We start from the raw sequence: 20,553 nt of genomic DNA, 5'->3' as shown, positions 1-20,553 counted from the left end.
GTTATATCCAGGTTGAAATAAGACTTGCAACGTTTTCAGACCAAAAGCAGTGTAAGTAAAAACTTAAAACTCTAAAATAAATACCTTTACATAATTTCTGATTGAGAATCATGACCATGAAAGAAATAATAGCCACATATATGAAAACAAAGACAAAGGAAGAAATATAATTAAGTGACAGGGAGCTTATAGCAAAGATAGAAGGTGGGCTTCTCCTGGCTTAATGCTACTTTCAATATACCTACACTAAGCCAAGCCTGTGCCCAGGTTAATGTGTTAAGAGCAGAGACATGTGAGATACTAATCAATTAACAGAAAAGTCAGACAAAATTAAGCTGAAATCTAAGATGTATCCCTTACACGTAGAAGAAAAATTACTGAAGATTCAGTCTCCTTTTTGCTGCATTTCTGCCACTAGGAGGCACCTGGTATAAAGAAACAAGTACTTAACATTCAGGGAAATTGCATTACAATCCAAGCACTATCATTAATTCAAGCTCTACCAATTACTAATGTGAATAAAGGAACTGATTCATGTCATCTCAGGCAAATGATCATATATAATAGTGAATAATTTTATTAGATAAAGACACTGTTGAGAGTAAATAGGTTATAATAGACGTGATATTTGAGTCATACTTAGTGTGTTCAAGATCCAGTCTCAGAATTTGAACTCAGGTTTCTGACTCCCCATGTAGTGTTCCTTCCACTCCTGAACACAGTTCCTTCCACTCCTGAACGCAGTGCATTCTGATTATGACGGTCAGAAGCCTGTTCTGACTCCTCTTGGAAAAGGTAGATCTCTCTGAAGGCAGTTGAGCAGTATATTTTTATATGCTTTTTCTTAGACCAGTAGTTATGTGGGATTCGTATTTTAACATTTTGGCTCAACGTATCTGTTTAAGGCAATATGGAATTCATGCTAAACAGATGAAAATGTGTTGTTCTTAAAGAGGTTACCTTTCTAATAATATACTTTAAATAGGATTATTTTATGTTTTTAAAAGGCAGACTGACATTTGAGCTAATTTTTCAGAAAGGCACACATCTAAATTCCCTTAGCAAGATAATTTTGTTCTTTAATTGGGGCAAGGGGTGGGGCTCAGAAAAACTCTTATAGTGACTTTGGTCATGATCACCCCCAGAGGGTGAACAACAGGGAGACACAGGGCAAATGCTGAAATGCCAAACAATACAGAGAACAGAACAGAGACTTACCTTTCCAAGCGCAGCCTAAGAGAGAGGTGCTAAGGGGCTCAGAAAAAGGGGTGCAGAAGAAGTCACTGAAGGAGGGAAAGGGACGGACCTGGCTGTACAAATTGGCAGTAGGCAGAATTCCCTGAGGAGACAGCAGCCTGTGTGAAATTCCACATGGCAGGGGTTCTAGGATTAGGAGGCCCAGTATTCCATTTTGGGTGAATTGCTATGAAGTGCCAAACTGCGATCCCCCTCCCTTGTCATCCTGTAAACCTTTAGGGAAACTGCCACCTGGTATGGTCTTACTGGGGAGATAAAGAAGTCTGTTACCACTTGGGATTTAATAGGATAACTCTAGGATGAGACAGATGTGAGACCCACAGCTAAGAGAGAGGAGACCAGGGTTTCTCCAAGGAATATGCAGAAGTGCAGGGGCTTCGCCGGATAGGGGTGTGAGCTACTATAGAGTGTTAGGTTGACCCAAAGTTAGGCCTTTGGGACATGTTAGGCTCAAAGTCAAGGTAGCATATGAAATTTTTGTCTTCTCTTTCCCTCTCCTTCTATTCTTCCCTCCCTCTCTCCATCTCTGTCTCCTTATTTCCCTCTCTCTCCCTCCTCCCCAACTCTGCTGTCTGCATGCTGACATGGTTGATGTTGTATGCTACTCTTTACTCTTATTGTACCGTCTGCTTCTTGTCACCTCACCCTTGCTCTTTAGCTTTTTATCACACAGACATAGATCTTTCAAAGGCAAAAGTAGTCAAATATAGTAACATCTCTTTTCATCTAGTCATTCACTCTAACTGGCAAATCAACCAAGTACAGTGTTTAAGATGCAATCTTTGACAATTTAACTCAGTGTCAACTGCTAAAAATTAGTTCCCACTTTTCTTTTCTTTCTTTCTTTCTTTTTTTTTTTTTTTTGAGGAGGAGTCTCACTCTATCACCCAGGTTGGAGTGCAGTGGTGTGATTTTGGCTCACTGCAACCTCCACCTTCTGGTTTCAAGCGATTCTCCTGCCTCAGCCTCCCCAGTGGCTAGGATTACAGGTGTTCACCACCACACCTGCCTTTTTTTTTTTTTTTTTTTTTTTTTTAGTAGAGATGGGGTTTCACCATGTTGGCCAGGCTGGTCTTGAACTCCTGACCTCAAGTGATCCACCTGCCTCACAGTTCCCTCTTTTCCACATGACTCCATAGTACAGCCCTGGTGTGGCCGGCATATTGGTTAATAAACAGTAATATTTCACTGATATTTAAATGAATGTCCTAACATTCACTTTGTATTAGTTCATCTTGGGGTCTCTGGAGGGGAGCAGTAAATAGTACTCCTCTTGCCCATCTGAAATCTGAGCTAATTGCGGGGGTTAAGTGGGAGATGGAGAACAAAATATCATGTTTCTTCCTGAAAATGGCTAACTTGGAGTCTACAGCTTAGTGAGGGACAAACAGGTTTGCTAACTGAACCCCAGAGCTCAGCAGATTTGTCCACCTGTCCCCGTCTCAGCACTGTGAACAAAGAAGGCCTTCTGGGTAGCACACAGGCCCTCCTGCCCCATGTGGGAGATTTGCTCACAAGAGAAGATCAGAGCAAACCAGGCACACATGGGATGTTTCCTGTGGATTCTTTAATCACCCCAGGCGCTCAGAGGAGGGGAGAGAGCAGAGGTGCATTGAGGGAAATTTCTTCCTGAGGAAAACCAGAGACCTGGGGAAGAGGCCTTTTTCCCTCTACCATTTTATCATGGCTACAATATGAAATTATTTACTTCAGGAAAATTACATATAAGAGGAACTTGCTAAGTCCCTCTTAGTATTATAATACCAATTAAGTGTTTTCAATTTTGATTTTCTACTGTATGGATCATTTTATTATGTTAAAATGTAGAAAAGTATATTCATTTGGTCCTTGCAATGCATCTTATTTTGGTGCTGGAGAGATTTAAGATTTTAAAATACTGTAGAAATAAATCTTTGTGAATTTTCTTAGAAGTTAAGACTGATTGGTGGCAAATATTATGCATAATTTTTTTTATCTCTTTCTATAGTACCCATAATATTCATCTGTCTACATATTATGGGAAAATAAAAACACAAACCAAAAAGCATAGTCACAATGTTGGAAAAAACAGAGATGATTTTTGACCCTGGAAGAAAAAAATAACTTAAAAGCAGCAGAAGCATGACCCTGATTCAGTATTAAACATAATTATGTACTGCTTTAAAATGCAAACTGGGTCATGTAGCAAAAGTATATATATTATGTATTACGGACATTTTCAATTTTGATGGTTTAATGTGAAGTACTTGCTGTGTTAAATCTGATTTAATGCTTCATTTTTTTTTCTTATAAATAAGTTATTAATTTAATATTTGTATGCTACTTTAATTCATAAAAGAATAATACATAGAAACTATATGGCACTTCATAGCCCAAAGTAATTTGCAAACTTTAAATGAATAATGCAGACAGCAACACTGGGAGCAGGTCACAGACGGTATCTACCTCATTTCCATGAGAGCTCCGGAGGAATTCAGTCATACAAATCACTATGTTTAGAAATTGTATGTAACTAGACAAATGCAATTTCTATGGGGTGGGGGTGTCTTGAGTCTATCGAATACACGAAAGAAAGTTCATCGAAAATGAAATGGGCAACTCCAGTTTAATAGGATATTGAGATAGCTATGGTAAATACATGCATACAAATAGGAGAGTTAGCATTCTAAAAGCAATACACTATCTCACTCATAGACTACTGGATATGGAGTCCAGGAAATCTGAGAGATTACTTGTCCCCTGAGATTTTTTCCCCATGTATATAATGGACTCAATGCAGTAAAATATCATAGCAATACCCCTTTAAATTAGTCTTAAGAAGGGATTTGTGAAGGTAAAAGGGCAATTTAGAAATGAAGGGAATTGTAATTCCAGCACTTTGGAAGGCGGAGGCGGGAGGATCATGAGGTCAGGAGATCGAAACCATCCTGGCTAACACGGTGAAACCCCATCTCTACTGAAAATATGAAAAATTAGCTGGGCATGGTGGTGGGCGCCTGTAGTCCCAGCTACTTGGGAGGCTGAGGCAGGAGAATGGCTTGAACCTGGGAGGCGGAGCTTGTAGTGAGCTGAGATCGCCCCACTGCACTCCAGCCTGGGTGACAGAGCGAGACTCCGTCTGAAAAAAAAAAAAAAAAAAAAAGAAATGAAGGGAGGAAGGAAATAGCAGAATGGAGGAACTTACTATGATCCCCAACTATGTTTTTTTAAACCTTGTTCACTGCCTCTGTACTGAAAACTGTGACTGCAGGTTTTCAGCTGGTGGAGCATTTCTTGGGATATCTCACAGCATGTGTTGAGGAACAAATCATGTATTTTTTCATCAAAAAAGAAATGATGAGCTCCATATTCAGGAGAAGTTAAGGAAAAACATCACTCCTCCCTGCCCCTACTTAAGGCCTCTCTTGTTAGCTACTGATTCTCATTTGGACCTCCCACCTGCCTGCATCTCTCTCTTGCTGGTTTGTATTTAAGGGGAACCGTTTTGTATCAGGCTATTTTATAATGCTGAGGATTTCTGTCTCTCTGAATTGCTCATAGTTGAAACTTTAAGAATAAACATTTTATAAACCATTTTCGTAGCTGTTCCTGTTTCTATTGCCACACTTTAAGGAAGGTCCATCTTCTGCAGTACACACTGTGGACAATGAATGCCTCCATAGCCACTGTTTGCTTGAGAATAAATTCTCTCTCGACACTGTAACGTTCTTTCCTGGTTGTTTCATGTCCCCACACTCTGTGTCTTTGTGGTGATGCTGGCCTCTTGAGTGTCACGGAAGAGTTGGTATGAATAGTGTAGTAGGTAACAACAGTGACTTAACCAGGTAAGGGTTCTTGATCTTACCCCAAGTGAAGTCCAAGCAGCCTAGTGCAGACAGGGAAGAAGCGGACTCTTTTCATCACTTCGTTCCATCATGGCTCGTGTGCTGGCTTTCCTCCTCAAGCCTGTCGCTTCAGGGCTGCACAATGAATGCCGTGCTGAGAGGTGCTATCACATCCATTCTCCGGGCTGGAAGAAGGAAGAGGTGGAGGTCATGGTACCAGCACCCTTCCATGGCCAGAACTGTCACATGATGTTTCTGGAATCTCTAACCAGATTTTTCCTCTGCTTTCACACCAACACAATAACAATCAACACAGAAGACTTCCGTGATCCCCAGGTACGGGGATATTTCCCACCAACAAACAAGCAATCAACTCTGCAGCAGACACAAGCTGGGTGTCCTCCAGTTCAGTTCTGACAACATCTATCCGGATATGGCATCAGATCCCACAGATTGAGGCCTCGGTCCCCAAGACTGCCCCTGTCCCCTCACATCAGTCTTCAGAACTTCTGACCAACTGGCTTCAAGTTGGGGTTCACAGGACCCCTTCTTTGGGTTTAATTAATTTCCTGGAGCAGCTCACAGGACTCAGGGAAACATTTATGTTTACCAGCTTATTATAAAAGGATATTATAAAGGAAACAGACGAAGAGATGCACAGGGCGAGGTATGGGGAAAAGGGTGTGGAGCTTCCATGCCTTCCTGGGGCACACCATCCTCCAGGAACGTCCAGTCCTCTTGGTTTTGTTTTGTTTTGTTTTTGAGATGGAGTCTGGCTCTGTAGCCCCGACTGCAGTGCAGTGGTACGATTCAGCTCACTGCAACCTCTGCCTCTTGGGCTCAAGTGATTCTCCTGCCTTAGCCTCCTGAGTAGCTGGGACTACAGGCATGCACTACCACGCTCAGCTAAGTTTTGTATTTTTAGTGGAGATGGGGTTTCACCATGTTGGCCAGCCTGGTCTTGAACTCCTGACCACAGGTGATCCGCCCACCTCGGCCTCCCAGAGTGCTGAGATGACAGGTGTGAGCCACCATGTCAGCCCTCTTGAGTTGTTTTTTTTTTTTTTTTTTTTGAGACAGAGTTTTGCTCTTGTTGCCCAGGCTGGAGTGAATTGCTTGATCTCAAACTCCCGACCTCTGGTGATCCGCCCGCCTCGGCCTCTCAAAGTGCTGGGATTACAGGTGTGAGCCGCCACGCTAAGCCTGCCCTCTTGGGTTTTTAATGAAAGCTTCAGGATGTCATCACTCCTTTTCCCAGGATATGGGGTAGGTCCCTCTCAGGTGAGGGTCCTAAGACCCACAGTCAGAAAGGAGGGGGAAAGATTAGAGCCCTGCCTTGGGGCAGGTGAAAGGAGAGCAGAAGCAGGTGAGAGAGGTTCTGCTTCTTGAGGTCTGCTCCTGAGGCCTAATATACCCAACACTGTAACAAAATACTGTAACAAGGGCTATGGGTGTTGGGAGCTAGGAACTGTAGACAAAAATTAATACATATCATAACACCACACATCGCCCCTCAAATTTCAAGGGAGGCTAGGACGTGGAGATTTTAGCTTTCACTGCTTCTGTAGGAGATAACAATGTAAAAGAAGTGAGTTGGAAATGATATCAGCCAAACTGTAGTGTTTGCAACAATGGTGGACAGACTAAATCCCTTTCTAATCTCTCTCTGGTGGTCAGAAGTGATTGATTTCATTATGTTCTCTGTATTTCATTATTATGCTCCTTCCCTAATTTCACATAGCATACCATTTGTTTAAAAACTAAATACCCACTCTCTGTAGGCTGCATTAGAATAAGGATAGTAATCACAATGATATTGATTTGTTCATTAAATCCCACAATTACTGTTTGATTATGGAGTATCTGTCTACATTGCCAAGCACTGAGATACAATGTTCACTGATGTATATTTCCTCTCATTGAAAATGTCTTATCTATACCATGCTTTATCAATTAGGAATGCTTTTAGCTACTAAAAGGAGAAAATTCAACTCATAGTGATTTAAACCATATTAAAAATCTATAATTTTTAAAGAATTCAAATGGAGGTGAGAAACTCTACAATGTTAGATCACTGGGATTATGTCTCCGTGACCCCCACCTGGTTACAGGAAGGCTGCTAGAGCTCCAAACACCTCATCCTTCAAGAATGTGCCCGAAGACAGTCATGATGGTGAGAGAACTATTCTCTCACGTCTCCTTATTTTATCAGAGAATACAATCTTCCCCAGAGACCTCCTTAGCAAACTCATTGGCTAGAGCAGGATCAAGTGACCAGTATTTGATTTAAGGGAGGCTAAAAGAGTATCTGGTGAGAAGGGAGAGGGGATTGTGAATTAATATTGGGTGGCCAACCAAGAGTGTTGTCATAAACACTTTATAGCTTTCCACAGACTGTCGCATTCATGATCTCATCTTGTGACTCAATGAGACTACGATCCAAACAAACTGGAAACCCAAACCTGGAATAGGTGTTATAAGTGGCATCTACTATGTGGGAACTTCTGGCTGTGAAGTAATTTAATGGTCCTTTAAAGGTACAAATTTAATGCAAAGGGGCTTACATAAATTATAATGCATTTTGCTTACAAAGTGTGCATGGAAGAACGTAAGGAGTAATTCAGAAGATTTTATAGTTTAGTAAGATAATTAGAAAGAGAAATCAAGATATGTGGATTCTAGCCTCAGCTTTGGGTAAGACACTGGAAGAATTTTGAGCCTCTGTTTTGTCAGCTGTAAAATTACATACTTGAACAAGATTAGATGATCTCTAAATTCCTTCTCAAAGATGAGAGTATCCGTATAACCATGATGCCGGAAGTCATGAGCTTAAAAAAAATTAAAATAATCTATTCCAATCTCTTTTTAACAATGAGATAACTTAGACTTGGAAAGATCACCGTTTGTCTAAATTCACTTATTTAAGTTAGAAATTTGAGTCCCAGTATTATACTTTCACGAATAATTGATACTGCATCCTGACAGATTTTTAAAAATTTGGCCTCCTCTATAATTTTTTTTTCATTTTAGGCAGAATCTCTGTGATAGCATTTACTCTGCTTAATAGAGTGCAAATAATGAGATTTTTTTAAAAGTCATTTTTTAGCTGTAAATTCTTGGGCAAATTACTTCTTATCCTTGCTGTAAAATAATAATTGTTCCTTCTTCATAATTTTTCTTTTCTTTTTTGAGGACCGGAGAAGTAATCTATTAAGAGACCTTAATGTACTAACACACAGCAAGGAGTCCATCTGTAGTAACCATGATTATCATTAATCTCTCTCCAGCCAGCTCAAGTGCTTAAAGCTTGAGAAAGTGTTTGACAGCAATTTCCCCAGCAGGTTGTATGGAGGTGACTCTGATTCTCACTATTATTATTTTGTCTTTTATGATCATATCTTTCATCATCACATTATATAGGTATGAAGGCTCTGTGTAATAACTAAGGGTGTGGTACCTAAATAGAAGTCAGAGCAATCATTCTTACGCTGTCACTCAGCCCAGTAATTGGTGATTTGTAAGAGTTAAAACAACTTAAACTAAACAACAACAACAAAAACAAAAACACTTAAATTGGGGATTCTGAATATGGGATTCATGAATGGACTTTAAGGGAATGGGAAACCACCTAATATTTCCTTCAAATCATTGACATTTTGGTCCAGGTAATTTTGGGGACTGTCCTGTGCACTGTATTTAGCGGGATCTCGGGTCTTCACCCACTGGATGCCAGTGATACTCACCAGTCATGGGTTATGATAATCAAAATTATCTTCAGACCTTGCCAAATATCCCTTTCCTTCTTCAGAATCACGGTGGTAAAATTTTATATGTATGTGCATTTTTTTTTTCTGAAAGCCTTATCAGTTTCATCATATTTTTTAAAAGACCTGTGACCTCAAAAGGCTTGGAACCAATCACTTAAGATCTTTCAAAATAATAATAAAAGAACACATATCTTCAGCTGTCGTTGTGGGAAAAATGTACACCATCATGGCTAATTAAAATGGTGCAGTCTGAAAATCTGCTATGAAATATATACCTGCCAATTTATTATTTTCAACTCCTCTAAAAAGGTACCTCACAAAAAGTATATCTGGGAAACTGTCTACTTCAAAAACTGCTGTTCCCAGATGGCACACTTCTTAAAATACTGTCTTCAGTAGAGACTCCCACAGTCATCTACTGAATCTAGCTCTCAACTTCTAAAGGGGTTAGTGCTAATGACAAGTGGAAAAAGTCCTTAAGTCCAGAGGGGAACTAAAAATCAGTTGTTTCGCAGAAAAGAAATCAAATGATGGAATAAACTGCAAAATTGATCAGGAGGCAAGATGGAGCAGAAGGGAGGGAGGAAGTGAAGAGAAAGGGAGGGAGAGGGAGGGAGGGAGAGGGAGGGAGGGAGGGGGAGAGAGAGGGAGAGAGAGAGAGAGAGACCTTTGAAATAGAGTATCGCTTGGGAGAGGCTCGCTAGAGGTCTGCCCCTGACTTCTCCCTGGCTCCTCTGAAAAGGCAGATGCCCCCATGCCATACAGGAGCCTTGGGCTCTCTGCTGTGCTTTAATTCCCACGTCCACAACCGCCTCGTTCAACGCCTTCCAAAGTGACCACTTCTCGAAAGCCTCCTCAAATCTCACAGGGGCCACTTTATCCACTCTGTAAGGCCCTCCTTCCCGTCTACGGCTTCTAACGGCGGCAGGAAAACGAGCATAAACCCGAACAGTAAACCCAGAAAAGCCAACAGGCAAAGTGTGTCATCTTCCGTGGCCCCTCGGGGTCACCCAGGAAGACAAGCAACTTTCTCCCATACTTCTCGGTCTGTCTGCCTTCCCCACTCTCAGCTTTGAATGAGACGCCGGGAGAGGGGGCGCGAGGGGGCTCGGGGCTAGGGGAGGAGCCGCGAAAGCTGCCTCCGGGGGTGGGCCTCGACCCGCGCGGATAGCGGGGCGCCCCCCACTCCCCACTCCCCTCCCGGCGCTCCAGGAACCTCCCCGGTGCGTCCTGGGTCTGTCTGCGTGGAGTTCCCGGGGCGCGAGGGGAGGGGACTGGAGAGAGGAGGGCCGGGCAGCGGAGGGGAGGAGGCGGTGCGTGCCTCGCCTGCCAAAGGGAGATCCACTCCTCTGCGTGCGATCCCCGGCGCCCGCGCGCGGCCACGGCGCTCCGCCAGAACCGCCGCCGCGGACTCGCCGGGAGTGGGGGTCTCCGCTGGTGCCAGGCCGCTTCTGGAGACCCTCCGCCTCCTGCCAACTCCTGCTCTTCAGGTTGGGCCCCGGGGCTCTGCGGCCGTTAGGGACAGAGGCAAAGAAGGGCAGGACGGTCTGGTTTTCCGTGGATGTTCCCGCCCGAGAAAGACAGCAAGTTGTGTGTGCGCCCGGGACGCGGGAGGGAAGGGAGCCGCCGCCCTCCAGCCATGTAAGTAAAGCGCTTGGCTGCCCCGTGGGCGTGGGCTCCGCTGCTTTCTCCCGGGCTCCCTCTCTGCCCCGGAGCCGGAGTTGGGCTGCTCCCGGGTTCCGGACTTCCTGAGCTCGGCGGATCCGTCGGCTCTCCCTGCCAGCCGCGTCCGCTCTTGGCGTCTGCCTCCGGGGGGTGCTGCCTGCCCATCCTTATCCCCTCCCTTCACCCAGAGCCAGCTGGAAAATGCCTCTTGCCCCCTTTTAGAATGGAGGGATCATTGTGTGTCTCCATGGGTGAAGTGGCTGGGTGAGGCAATGGCAGGGGGCTAAATATGGGCTTGTCTTGGCGAGGGCGCCTCACCGCAGTTGGAGATGGGGGCCCCCCTGCCCCCACGCCACCCCCTGCTGGTCTTCCCCAGCCTCGTGGCCCAGATAGATCAACTTCAGCCACTGACTGCAGTTGACAAGATTAGAAAAAAAAAAGTAGTAGCCGGACCTCCCTTTTGAGTGACATCCAGAACTGAAAATGGGCGGTGGTTAGAGAAAAAACGGGTAGGGGCGAGGCGAAGAATGGGGGGAATTTGCTGTGGACCCTGAAAGCTAGAGTTAGGAGTCCTGGGGGTGGAACTCTAGGGTGGAGGGGCTGTGTGCTTCTGTGTTCGTTTCTTTATAGAAAGTGTGAGAAATGGTTAAGGAACTCTTTTTGAAAGGCTGGGGTGGAAGTAAATGTCCTTAGAACCATTTGGATGACTGGGGTTTGATGTAGAATACTGGGGAGTATGGATTGCTGTTCAGATTAGACAATCATTCAGTGGGAGAAAAGATTCCAATAAAACTGTTGGAATCAATGAATCAGAACTGCAGACCCAAAATAAGTCATACACAGGCATTCTTTTACACTAGAAGATGTTAAGACTAAAGAAATCTCAAATGCTGCTGAATGAGTACAAAGAGTGTCTGGTAATAGTTCTGTACTGTGTGTGCCTCCGCAGACCATAATGCTTGTTAAATTTATGGTACTCTGCAATTGTGAAAAATTATCCTAATTAGTTTGTTTGGCTCATGCAGAGAGTTAATGCACCCTTAAAGGGACACAGAAAAGTTGCAACAAAGTTGCAACGTGAGCATGAACTTGCAAGCCAAAAAAAGGAAACCATGGCATGGTTCACTTTATTTTCATTGTTTATTGCCAGTGAAAATGCTACATTACTTTTAATGTGAGGATATAATATATAGAATGAATTCATTGGCCTGTCAAATACAAATCAGGCGTTTCTTTAAGTAAATAGCTGTCAGAGTTAATTTGGAAACATTTATAGGAGATAAAGACATGAAAAAGCTTTGAGCTGGTTTGACAAAAATCAAGTTAATGGAGAAGCTCATAGAGAGAATTAGTTCTTCCCACTTTTAGAGTGTTGAGGCAAGTCTGAATGTTTATTAATTGAAAATTGTAGACTAGCTGAAACAGTGTTGTCACTTCTTTTAATGCCTTTCATTTTTAATGTTTCCTGTTGTTTTACCAGGGACCATCATCCTTAGTACAGAGGATGGAAAGCTGATGCCCAGTCAGATTGAAGATCCATTCTGCATTACAGAACTGTGGATTATCTGTGGGTCCCTGGTGATTTCACATCTTCATTCACTCCTGCAGTCCCTGGACACTTACTTGGGGTCCTCATTGCCCTATCTGGTGAAAGATGGCATCCAGCCTGACTTGTACTGGAGTAATCTGGGCTTTGCTCTCTTTTCTTTGTGCTGCCACCTCCTGCGTGGGGTTCTTTATGCCTTACTGGCTCTGGGGATCACAGCTGGGCAAGCCTGTGTCCTTCGGTACCTTCCGGAGGTGCTCATATCCTGTGCATGATGAGAGTCGGCAGATGATGGTGATGGTGGAGGAATGTGGGCGCTATGCTTCCTTCCAAGGCATCCCCAGCGCAGAATGGAGGATCTGCACCATAGTGACCGGCCTGGGTTGTGGCCTCCTCCTCCTGGTGGCACTCACTGCCCTCATGGGTTGCTGTGTTTCCGACCTCATCTCCAGGACAGTGGGAAGAGTGGCTGGAGGAATTCAGTTTCTTGGGGGTAAGTGACTTGCTGAGCTTGAGTTGTTTACTGGAATCCCAAAGCAGTATTAAAAATTATATTTCAGTTGTCTACTGAGATTATTATAAATGACACCTGGAATGCACAAGAGAAATAGATTTGGAATGGCTTTGATGGTAAGTTGCCAAAGTCAAGATTATTGTCAGAATTGCTTTACAGCTTCAAGAGTTCTTCATTTCTGTATGTATACATCAGTGGCCTGCTAAGTGCCACCTATGTGAAACAGTAACATCTAGGTTGTTTGCAGTGTAGTAGGGGAGACAGTTTGGATTTTATATCTTCTTGTTCTTTATGTTAAACAATAGGCAGTTAGATTATCTTTGTCTTCATGGAATCCTCAGGTCTTTAGAGGTAAAGATTTCACAGAAAAGTGGAAAAGGTGTTTGATCCAACATTGTTATCATGAACCTCTAATACACTTTGGTGGATGCAAAATTTACTCTTGCCCAATCTTAAACTCTATTTCTAAATAAATGTTAACTATTTTAAACGAGAGATCAGTTTTATATAACAACTATGAACTTAACTATTCTACAGAGATAGCTATCCACTTAATTACCTTGTTAGGTCTTGACTTTCCTGGGTGCTCTTGCTGTGGAAAAAAAGAAAAGGGATATTTAGCAAACGATGTGTGCTTGTCCCAGACGGACTGGATAGTTTCACTAACGCCAGAAGAGGTTTGATTTTTACTTGGATTTCCTCCAGCAAGTATTGCTTCAATATCTCTGGTCATATGGTTTTAATTGTGCTTTATGTATTTTCCACTGTGCTTTTCACCTCCATTCTTCAACCTGACTGGCTGAACTTGTCTGATTTACAGTCAACCCTGGTGAAATATGACAACCTCCATAGATAGTGCAGAGTGAAGGGAAAAAGGAAGCCTGGAAAACTTATACAATGTATTTGGAACTTCATTACAAAGTAAAGGTCTGTTACTCTGCCATTTGGTGTTCTCTTACAGTCTTTTGTGAAGAATCCCGAGGAAGAAAAACAAATTAAAAATGAATAGTTGTGAGATAGTCTCCCCGTATTAGAGAACCCCAATGGATTATTTCAGATTATTTAATATAAAACTTTCAAGGAACATTTTAAGTAATGTTTAATTCTTGTGCTGCAAATGCAAATGGCAAAGTTTTGTGTTTTGAAATGAGATAGAAAGTTTTGTTTTGAAGGGAGATAGAACTGTCCATTCTTTCCTTACTAATGTAACTTTGTTCTCATTTGTTTTTTTTCCCGTTGGTTTTGCGTCTTAGTCTAACCTCCCTGGAGGCAATGTGGGGGACCTACCTGTCCTCTCTTTACATCTTCAGTGTTTAACACTGACAAAAGTCTTGCATGTGATATATATATTTACACAGGTATGTTGTTAAAACTATTAGGAAACCTGAAGAAGTTGCCGTGGAAAGTGGAAATGTAAATTCAGAGTTTGAAAACTTACCAATTTTAAGAATAGATTTTAAGAATAGAATTAATGCCAGGAGTATTTAAAATTTTTTTCTGTAAGAATAAACTTGGTCTGCTGTTTGTGTTTCACTTGGCTCAGGAAAAATGCTTAGGCAGTTTCATTTCTCCTCTTATGGTAAATATTACTTTCCATTTTTCCTTCATTTTAGGGCAGGGCCTGCTAGTATTTCCGGCAGAACAGGAAAATGCTTACAAAGAGAAATCAGTTTTTATTGATTATCTTTAAACATGTAATGAAGGAAGGCAACAGGAAGTAAATCTGAGACCCATGAGATTTATGGTTCCCTCTCTAAGCTATGTATAGATTTTTTTTTTGAATTATATAGAGCTAAGTGTTCTACTTTACAGAATACCAAAGGGGACAGACAATTGGGGAAATTATATATATTTTTAAAGAACCATGTTTTTTTCTTTGTGTGTACTTTTCATGAACTTTGGCTTGGTGGGAGTTACTGACATTAAGCTAAGAGTATAATTTGTTAGTAGCAGCTGGCCTGGCGTGGTGGCTCACGCCTGTAATCCCAGCACTTTGGGAGGCTGACATGGGCAGAACATGAGGTCGGGAGATCGAGACCATCCTGGCTAACATGGTGAAACCTCGTCTCTACTAAAAATACAAAAAAATTAGCTGGGTGTGGTGGCAGGTGCCTGTAGTCCCAGCTACTTGGGAGGCTGAGGCAGGAGAATGGTGTGAACCTGGGAGGCGGAGCTTGCAGTAAGCCAAGATCGTGCCACTGCACTCCAGCCTGGGTGACAGAGTGAGACTCTGTCTCAAAACAACAACAAAACAACAACAACAACAAAATGTGTTAGTAGCAGCTGGTATTCTCTCATTTCTCAAAAGTATTTCTTATACAGGCAAAAATAATTCTGGATGTAAAATCTAAGAGGGTTTTACAGAATCTCACCTCTCAAGGGTACAAGTAAACATACCCATTACCAAAGATAACAGTAAATTTAGAATTAAAAAATAACTTGAAACATGGAAAAGGTTTTAAAGAATCCCTGTTTATTACTGTTACTTAGTGGGAGACTAGATGACCAAAAAAAAAAAAAAAACAACTTCGAAAAGAATTCCCTAGGTAGGTTTTTCATAATAGTTTGGGTTTTTATTCACGAAAACTTATGCAATAAGTAATTTTATTTTAATCAATTTTTCCTATGATGAGTTGGGTTTCATAAAGACTCGTCAGGATGCCAAACCAGTGAGTTCTATCAATCTCATAGACTGCCATGTTTCAGAAATGTAATCAACATACAGGGAACTTTGCTATGAGGCAGATTCTCCTGCTAAAAATGATATGCCCAGGAGGGTTATGTTTAGCTAAAGTTAGGCTGCTCCAAAAACAACAGGAAGCAGGAGAATGGCAAAATACAGAGGCATCCTGCTTAACCCCGCCTGCTGTGTCTAGGGTTTGCACATATGGTCTAACATCAGGCAGTAAAACCCCTGCAGTGCTTTGGAACAAGTTAAAGGACAAAATGTCAAACTTAATTCTGAATATTCTTGCTATGGTTGGTTAGAGGTTAAAATGTCAGCTGTCAACTGACAGAGCAATGTAAAATGGGGCTGCCATACATGGATTTTTTTTTATCTATAGTAGGAATACCTCAAGGAGTCAATGACTATCACTTTTCCTGTGGTAATCTGTACAGAAACTTGAATTGCCACCATCTCCATTTCATATTATAAGGTATGTTTATGTCCTAACTTTAAAGAACCAGTGTGGGTTGAGTTACCCTCAACTGAGTTTTTAAAAGGCATGTAGAAAGGCTGTGGGAAATACAACATAAAATAAAAATGTTACCATGTATATAGTGTGGTAAGGATGCTAGGAGAAAATAGAGGCTTTAATGTTTTTGATTGGTGAATATAAAATTTTGTGCTTTCAAATACTGTTTTAGTCATTAAGGACTTTAACAGAATTTAAAAAATTAATATCAAACTTTTTGATGTACCTATTAGTAAGATTTACATGCCCTGTAAATGATACACGTAAGAACATTGTAAAGACATATTAAGTGTATTTATAAGTTCTGTCAGGTGGTGCTTGCAAATGTCAGAATCTGAATGTGTACATTTCATCTTAAGAAACTGCTGGTGCAATAATGAGGAAGTACCAAAGAGAGTCCCAGATTTATATTATTCCACGTTTAGTTTGATCGTTAGTCGTATATACATATGAAATGCGTGTGGAGTGCTAACCAGCAGCAAACCATTACCTTTCCAGCTTAGCCACTGTTTTGTTCTAAGAAGCCGGAGGAGATCATCTCAACTAACTGATAGTTAAGTGCCACTGAAGACGGTGATGATGTCAGAATATTTCTTTGAGCCTCCCTTGCTCTGTGTTCTGAAAGTATCACTGCCTTTTCAGAGTCTCCGTACTGTAGAGTTCCACCTGGGCCTTTCTTTCATGGCTTGAGCGAGACTGCTTGGGACTCTCCTTCCCTTGCTTGACATGCTATGTTATGCTTTTCTTTATAGCCAAACTCTCTGCCACGTGACAGCTGAGTAATAAGCTAAATAATGAGTGTTGGCATATTATTTGGCATAGTGGCTTTCTGTGACCGTGTCTTAACTGAAAACAGTTGCTCTAATTTAAAGAAATGTAGGGACTTCTTCTTAGGCCACTTGGGGAAGCAGGCAGAGGACTTTTTTTTTTAATGATGCCTTATAGATTACGATAATAACTACTCTTGTTTTATTTGGCTCACTCTAACCTATGATAGAAGGTCCAGGTGAATTGTCTTGAGTTTTAAGCCAGCAGATTTTAAACTCTAGTATGCATCAGAATCACCTGTGGGACCTTTTAAAACACAGATTGCAGAATTTCTAAATCAGTAGATTTGGTGGGGTACCTGATAGTTTGCGCGTCTAACACGTTCTCAGGTGATGCTGCTGCTGCTAGTTCAGATACCACACCTTGAAAACCAGGTTCTAAGTTAACCATTTCCTATTTAAGAAAATGAGATTTCTGGTAGATGGCTTACTTTCAGAACTGAGTTAAAGTGTCGTTGTGTCATAATCTGCTATAAACCTCTCTAAAATTGAACTACAAAGGGGGTCTACCTCTGTAGTTTGGTACTGATTTAGCACATTCTTGTTCTATTTCTCTTAGTTCTTGTCACAACAAATTGTATGGAATTCTCTCTTAATACATGTTATATATATATACATATATATGTTATATGTATTATACATAATATTTCCTTTTATTTATCATTTTCTTATACCAGACACAAGATTTTATATATGAAGAATTCAAAATGAGACCTTCATACAATTTCTGAAGTTTGCATGCAGTAGATTTTCAGTAAGAAATTGTTAATTGAAAGATATGAATACCATACTATAGACCATAGGGATGGTCCTGGACAGCCCTTGGCCAACTCTGTACAGTCATGTACATCTTGGAAATATAGAATGATTAGGCCAGAAGGGTACCCTAGGAGCCAGTGCTTCTGAATTTCTCCAGCAAGGTAGAATGGCACTTAAATCAGCTTTAACCAATGAAAAGATCTCCTGGTCTTCAGCATCTTTGAGGAAGAAGATGATAAACTCTTGCTCAGTGGTCATACTTTTCTAGGGCCACAGACCATGCCTTTCGTCACAACCACGAACACTGATAATATAAAGGAGCAAGCTTGAGATGGAGGCCTACATGGTGAAACAGTGGGAGTGGGGCTTTGCCAGCCAGGAAGGAGTGAAAGGGAGATGCACACCAGGTGCAGTGGCTCACGCCTATAATCCCGGCACTTTGGGAGGCCAAGGCAGGCGGATTACCTGAGGCCAGGAGCTGGAGACCAGCCTGCCCAACATGACGAAACCCTGGCTCCACTAAAAATATGAAAATTAGTCAGATGTGGGGGCATGCGCCTGTAGTTCCAGCTGATCTGGAGGTTGAGGCATAAAAATTGCTTGAACCCAGGAGGCCGAGGTTGCAGTGAGCCAAGATTGCGCCACTGTAGCCTGGGTGACAGAGCAAGACTCGTCTCAAAAAAAAAAAAAAAAAAAAAGGAAAGAAAGAAAGATACACTGCAGGCAGCTGACAGTGAACACCAGAGAGAGCATGCACTCTAAGCTCAGGATTTGTTAAAAGCAAGGATGTTGAGGAATTAATAAATCTTTTATAATATAGAGAACACAAAATTTTAATGTTTGTATCTAATGATGTTTTTAAATTATGTTTCCAAATTGTCATGGTCACCAGTTTCATTTTTTACGTATTTTTTTTTCTTAAAAAACTTGTTTTCTAAGCCTTAACATGAGAAAGATTTTTATTGTTTTGATGCTTTCCTATGAGGTTTCTAAGTTCTCCATATCAGGATTGAATGCAGTATTCTTTTTGTTGTTGTTGTTGTTGTTGTTTTGAGACGGAGTTTTGCTCCTGTCGTCCAGGCTGGAGTGCAATGGTGTGATCTTGGCTCACTGCAACCTCTGCTCTCCTGGGTTCAAGCGATTCTCCTGCCTTGGCCTGCCAAGTAGCTGGGATTATAGGCGCCTGCCACCATGCCTGGTTAATTTTTGTATTTTTAGTAGAGACAGGGTTTCACCTTGTTGGCCAGGCTGGTCTTGAACTCCTGACTTTAGGTGATCTGCCCGCCTCAGTCTCCCAAAGTGCTGGAATGACAGGCGTCAGCCAATGCACCCAGCCTCAGTACAATATTCTTTTAGCTTTCTAGTAGGCTTAAAACTCACCAGAGAGATTATTCTATGTAAAGAGTCCAAGGCCTAACCCCAGAGAGACTGCTGGGAAGGTCTGGGTGGGACCCAGGGAGCACTTGGTGAACAAACTCCCCAGGTGTTTTAGACACAGATGGTCCACAAACCATATTTGGAGAAACACAAACCACTTTTATTGGCCTAAAACACCATATTGCACTAGTATTGGGATGTAGACTTACACCACTGTTAAGCTTAGAATGAATCATCATTACCTCTTTAGTGGTCATTTTGGGGGTGATGTGATTTGAGCTGCAGAACATAAGAATTGGTGTAGGAACAGATGCGTTTATTGTTGGTTTTGCTTTTATATTGCTTGCTGACCTTAGGTGATGGTTAGCCTTGTGTATACACTCATAAAAAAGAATGAAATGTTTTCCGTGCTATACTTAGATGAGGACTGTATTTTGAGGTATGACTCCAGGTACAAAGTGCAAACCCCACCATCATTCCCAATGCTGTATTTTTCCTCCTTCATCCTGCAACAATGTGATGTTGCTGCTACATGTTCTGTTAGAGTGGGCTCAGATCTAGTTTCTTCTTTGCCAAATTTATCAGCTTTCCCCTGTTTTGCGTTACTGTGTTTTACTTTTTAACTTTGTATTTTTGAAGTAAAAATAATAATCATAGTAAGTCTTAAAATAGTGGAATATAGAGTTTTCCATTATACTTGGACTTATTAGCAGCTATGCGACACTTTTTTGCTAGAATTATTTATTTTCGACATGGTTCAGTTCTCCATTTACTTTAGGCAGAGTAGAGTCTTTCTAAGAGTGTTGTTTGATTTTTAACTTACTTCCCTTAATTTCCACCAGCAAACACAGCCATAGCCAGACACCCCTGAGGCCATGGTCAGTGTGGATCAGTTAGCCTCACTAACAGAGTGAAATGCAAATTGTTGACCTATCTTGTGAAAACAAATTGTTAGTCACAAAGGAAACCAACTGAGGAATGTAAATTCATAACCATTTCCATAGAAAGAACTCAAAAACCACACTCAAGAGATCTTTACATCTTTCTATGTATCATATCATACTTACATATCAATGATACTTACATCATTCTATATAAGTATGATGAGATGCATACAATTTGCACTCCACACAAAGTCATCACTGTTATACACTCTGTATTTGAACTCTCCAGGTTGGCAAGGGTGTCTTACTGTGTGGGTGTTGGTTATAATCAGAAAGAATAAAAGCAGCAACTCAAAACTTTTATTCTTGGATGTCACAAGAATTGATCTTGTTGCTGCCTTGAAGCATCAGCCTTAAGTGAGTTCTGAGGAACATTAATTCCTGGGTGTACCAATAGGTGCTATCAGGAAAAAGTAAAACAGTTTTAGGGACAAGTAGATTTGAGAAGCCCTTGGTTTTGGAAAGTTAATAGATTCATTGCAGCAGAACTTCACAGAGCTTTTGGTGTGTTGATGCATATTGCCAATCTCCCAGATAAAATGGGCGGGAATATAGGATTCAATATTTACCTAATTTATTTGGGTCCTGCACCCTGAAGGGACCTTTGAGCTGTGGAACATATTCAGTTTTCATTTCACCTCAGTGAAGCAGGTGATTAATTTTTTTTTAACAGATGAGAACACTGAATTTTAGAGCATGAAAACCAAAGTTATCCCATTAGTTACTGACTAGTCTGTGAATACTATCACCATAATATTAAAAGTGCTGATTAAACTTCTATTTTATATTATATTTAGAATTCAGAATTTTTGTTCACCGTGATTAAGTCTCAACATAAGGGAATATTCTTATTGTCTCTTTGGCCCTCAGTTTGTG

General features: G+C 41.4%; 1 protein-coding gene across 4 annotated transcripts in view; it reads left to right on the top strand.

The window, feature by feature from the left end:
* The first annotated feature begins 9,857 nt into the window (after nucleotides 1-9,857).
* Nucleotides 9,858-20,553, top strand: part of LHFPL6 (LHFPL tetraspan subfamily member 6) — a 256,816-nt gene continuing 246,120 nt past the window's right edge. For 2 of the 4 annotated variants that reach the window (XM_025364528.1, XM_025364531.1), the window contains exons 1-2: nucleotides 9,858-10,489; nucleotides 11,994-12,552. In XM_025364528.1, coding sequence (XP_025220313.1) covers nucleotides 12,168-12,552 — 385 coding nt within the window. In that variant the 5' untranslated portion in view covers nucleotides 9,858-10,489; nucleotides 11,994-12,167. The remainder of the gene's footprint in view (nucleotides 10,490-11,993; nucleotides 12,553-20,553) is intronic. The other 2 variants (XM_025364530.1, XM_025364529.1) reach the window with 2 other exon arrangements.

This window comes from Theropithecus gelada, chromosome 17, assembly GCF_003255815.1.
Source record: "Theropithecus gelada isolate Dixy chromosome 17, Tgel_1.0, whole genome shotgun sequence".
Classification (NCBI taxonomy): domain Eukaryota; kingdom Metazoa; phylum Chordata; class Mammalia; order Primates; family Cercopithecidae; genus Theropithecus; species Theropithecus gelada.
This window is presented reverse-complemented; position numbering and strand designations above follow the sequence as displayed.